At 39.3% G+C, this 4,946-nt stretch overlaps 1 protein-coding gene across 1 annotated transcript; it reads left to right on the forward strand.

Moving 5' to 3' along the window:
* The first annotated feature begins 754 nt into the window (after positions 1-754).
* On the forward strand, positions 755-2,239 carry LOC146990936 (small integral membrane protein 11-like). The gene is made up of 2 exons (XM_085803475.1): positions 755-844; positions 2,011-2,239. Exons 1-2 carry the CDS (start codon positions 830-832, stop codon positions 2,197-2,199), a joined length of 204 nt encoding a protein of 67 aa, XP_085659601.1. The 5' UTR covers positions 755-829; the 3' UTR covers positions 2,200-2,239.
* The last annotated feature ends 2,707 nt before the right edge of the window (positions 2,240-4,946 follow it).

Raw genomic sequence — 4,946 nt, forward strand, 5'->3', positions numbered from 1 at the left:
TATTTTGTGTATAATGGACATTTAATCATCATTTCCATGCCAATATTTGAATTTCTTTCTTTGGGAAAGTCTGTAAAACCTGCAAAATTTAGAGAAACCCTTAAATTGTTGGCAGCTTCTTGTGTTTGCTTTTCTTTTTTTTTTAAATTATTATTTTAAATTATTTTATTTATTTATTTATTATATTTTTTACACACTGGTTGACACATTTCTGTTTCAGTCTTTCTCTGTGTATCTGCTCTTAATTTATTGATCTCTGTATTCTTCAGTTTCAATAAACATAAAATGTAGCTGTGGTGTTTGTGTGTCTCTGTAAAACACACACGCACTTCATCTTTAGTAGCTTATATGAACACATTATATTGATGAAATAAAACTTTAAATCCATTGCCTACTGCAGGCCTGTTGCTAGAACCTTCATGCAGGTTGTGGACTGTCAGGAGCAATGATGCGTTCAAGTTCTACAGGGGGACGTATGAATACAAGGTATTGAAAATCTTTAATCATAAGAATTAAATTAAAAACATTTAACCTTAACATGTACATTCATATATACCATATATATATCGTTCTGGTGTGCACGTATATTAATGTTACAACGGTTGAGCATCACTAATTGGTCTTTTTGTCAACTGTAACGGGAGATATTTGAGTCAACCGGTTGTTTCCATGAGACATTGAACGCAACACAGTTTTACGTCAAACAGGGGCTAGATTTTGATTGGTCCTCCACTACAAGCCCCGCCCACTCCTTCACAAATACAAACAGCACTTCTCCGGCTGCTAGCGAGCAAGTGAAGCAGCACATCACACACCACAGAGGACAAACATGGTCAACTGGAAGGTAAAGAAGATAAAATATCACCTTTAAACAGACGTATTAGACGCTTCGTTATTTCTACACAGCTGCTGTTTCATGTGTGGCTCGTTTTTTCCGCATAGTTTGTCGTAACCTACTTTAGCATAATGCTAACGTGACTGCAGCTGTCAGGTCTCACGTCAGCTGTCACAACTAACTTTGCTCTAAGCTGCATGCTGAAGTAAAGTAACGGTTAAATAGTTTATAAATGTGTCATGTGAAGGTCCTGTATTGATCTTTTAATAGTTTTGAACTGTCAGGTTTGGGGCTAAATGCCAAAATCCCAACTCTATTAACTCTTTCTTTGTTTCTTTTTTCTTTAATCAATTAATTATTAGTTTTAGTGCTGTTCTTTTAATCTGTGATCTGAAAAGTCTGAAAAAAACCTATCTATCTATCTATCTATCTATCTATCTATCTATCTATCTATCTATCTATCTATCTATCTATCTAGTCTGTGCTAAATTGAAAAAAAAAATTAAAGCTGCACCTAGTTAGCTATAGCTTAGCATAAAGCCAAAATGTATAACTTTGTTCAAGTGCATGCACATCTATCTATCTATCTATCTATCTATCTATCTATCTATCTATCTATCTATCTATCTATCTATCTATCTATCTATCTATCTATCTATCTATCTATCTAGTCTGTGCTAAATTGAAAAAAAAAATTAAAGATGCACCTAGTTAGCTATAGCTTAGCATAAAGCCAAAATATATATGCATAACTTTGTTCAAGTGCATGCACATCTATCTATCTATCTATCTATCTATCTATCTATCTATCTATCTATCTATCTATCTATCTATCTATCTGCTAAGCTAAGAGCATTAAAGGGATAGGCTATATGGTGACTTTGACACATGTAAAGGGTATTTATTCAGTTTAATAGGTTAGTAAATGTGAAGTGATACAAATTTTGTATAAGAGCTGCTACAACTTCAGAGCACAGAATGCACATGGTGTGACCAAATTAACGCCCACCCCCCATCTAGACAGCTGGGGCCTCTAGTAATAAGGGGGGTGGGGGGCATCTAGAGGACACCTGGCTCTTCCAGAGTTTTCTTTCCCCTTCCTTCATTCCCTCTTGTACAGTTCCAACTTTTGTCACTTTGTCTTCATCATCTACCGTCCGTCCCCTCCTCTCTAGGCTCTGGACAATGTCCCCGTCCTCCTGTACATCCTGGCCCTGAAGACGCTGCTGCTGTGTTTGGGCTTCGCCGGGGTGAAGATCTACCAGGGCAAGAAAGCAGAGGCGGCCCTGAAGAAGCAGCAGGCCGAGAAGAGGAGGCTGGCCCAGCAGACGCAGGAGCTGATCGACAACCTGAAGGAGGACTGAAACACACACACACACACACACAGGTACATCACTGTGGAAACAGGAAGTTGATCAGCTGAACTGAACTTGCGTGTTATTGATTGCGATCTGTTTCCTTTTCTCTTCTTCAGGGAAACATTTTACCGACCTGAGCAACGGTGTATTCAAAGTGTTCCTGTTTACAACACTCAAACGGATCAAAACGTCTCTTTCCACATCTTCACGTCTCTGCAGCTTCTCCATCAACTTGAAGTGAAGTTTTTTTATCATATGACAGTGACTTTAAGCCAAGGTCTGGATCCTCAGGTTGTCTGTTTGCTCCTCACTTGGAGGCTGCAGCTTCAACAGAGGAGGACCAGGACCAGGAGCTGCAGCCCCTGCTGTGTGGATGTGGATCGTTCACATGAATAAAAACAGGATAAATGAACTGAAAGAGAAGCAACAATAACACACGAGACAGAGGAAACATTTGTATCCAGTGTCTTTGAGTATTTGACTGAAAGTGCATCTTTTTTTTCAAAGCTTTTCAGTGTTGACTGTATGTTAGGATGTTAAATAAAAAGCAGTTTAAGTGTCTTTTAAATCGTCTTAAATTCTTTGGTGCATGTCAGGGTGTCGTGAGGATTTAATGTTCTGGGGAGTGGTAACAATATTACCCTATTTCTCTCCAGTCTACAATATGTGTCAGTGTGAGAATTAAAATAAAGAGTTTGTCACCTCTAAATACTTTCTTTTTTCTAACTATAGCCTAATCTTTATTTTGGACACCTGTGTGGATGATGTCCTCAAGCAATAAGGCAAAGATGCAATAGACAGACACAAGTTGTGGTAGAAAAAAATACCAATACAAAAATTGAATAGAATCACAAACACATGTATTGTTGACCATAACTTTAGTATGTACAGTTGCAATTAGCCAGTCATAAAACTATATATATATATATATATATATATATATATACACACACACACACACACATGGCTACACATCAATGAAAAACAAACTACCCTTGTGTGTGTTCAGCTAGAAACACTTGCCTAGATCAGCACTGATCAGCACCGTCAAACAGTACCTGATCTATGCTGTATGAGTCTATGCTAGAAATAGACGCCTAGATCTGCACGGTGCTGATCTATGTGTCTGTTTCTAGCTGAAAATGAGCCAAACTAGCTATAGAGCCAAACAGCATAGATCAGCAGCATCATGCTATACCTGCAGATATACATAAACACATGTATTGTTGACCATAGCTTTAGTATGTACAGGTACAATGAACTGGTCATATATAAACCTACTGAATACACACATGGCTACACATCAATGAGGTCTCAAAGGGAACCCCAGAAAAACATTTAGAAATGCTCATTATTTACTCTTTGTGCATTTATACTTTTATTCCCCAGGCACAACAGTATTGATATGTACATAAGTGTTAATAAAGTTAAAAAAAAAAAAAGTTGATTATCAGCTGTGTGGACCTGCTACTGATTCCACACACACACACACAACCCATCAGGACAGTCCTAGCTACAAATACCAATCGCCAATTACAAGAAAGGGTGTTGTTTAATTTCTTAATTCTTCTGTTCATTGTGTTACTGAGATAGGCTCTATCTCTAGACCTCTAGATCTCTAGACCTCTAGACCTCTAGACCTCTAGATCTCTAGACCTCTAGACCTCTAGACCTCTAGATCTCTAGCTGGAAAAGGAGTCAAACTAGCTATCTAGTTTGTTCTCATGATGCTAGAAAAGGTTGAGGGGTCTGTTGGTCCCTGAACACCAGGATCCTCTCACGATCATCACTCCCGATTTTTTTTTTTTTTTGGTATCATCTCGTCGTGGTGTAATGGAGTTGTTCCTTGCCTGTCAACGCAGTGGTCGCGAGATCGAGACCATGCACAGTTTTCATCATCATCATAAACAATCTTATCAACAAAGACCAACCAAACATGTCAATGAAGGAGACTGTCATAATTATTCATTTACTCATCTTCATGAGAAAACTCCATCTCTTCAGCTCAACATTCAAACACTCTGCAGTACAAAGTCCACATGTTGACACCTGGAGCTGCTGGTGGTCTGGTGGCGCAGAGGAACATCTCATGTGATGTTAATGGCCGTGGAGGTCGCTGGATCGAGACTATGTGCTGACTTTAGTTTGTGCATGGTTTGTATATGGTGCTGAGCCACAGTACAAGTCCAGTTGTTAGTGGATAGTAGTGCAGTGGATCGGCTACTTACCTGTCAACACAGCTGACAGCTTTTGTTATGTGATGTTGTGCAGCCGTATGAGTCAGTACAAGTTCCAACACATCTCATTTCATCTCAGATCTGGTGCTGGTGTAGTGGATCTTGCTTTGGCTTTGGACTCAAGAGATTGTTGGTTTGAGTCCTGGTGTTGGCTTCTTGGTTTTCTCCTTAAGTTTCTTTGTACGTGCTGCTTTGACGATGTCAGATACACTATGAACAATCACTCTGTCACACAGATTAATGGTTGAGTGGGTTGTGACGCTGCTCTGAGTACAGCAGATCATGGGTTCAATCCCCAGGGTAGCTGGTGAGAAGTTTTCTCCTTAAGTTTCTTTGTAGCTGCTTTGACGATGTCAAATACACTATGACCATTGTCTTTGTCACACAGATTAATGGTACAGTGGGTTGCGCTGGGTGCAGCAGACCATGGGTTCGATCCCCATGGGGGACAGAGAGAGATTTTCTCCTTAAGTTTCTTTGTAGCTGCTTTGACGATGTCAAATACACTATGACCAG

The sequence above is a fragment of the Trachurus japonicus genome, chromosome 2, assembly GCF_045865225.1.
Source record: "Trachurus japonicus isolate A0001 chromosome 2, Traja_1.0".
Classification (NCBI taxonomy): Eukaryota; Metazoa; Chordata; class Actinopteri; order Carangiformes; family Carangidae; genus Trachurus; species Trachurus japonicus.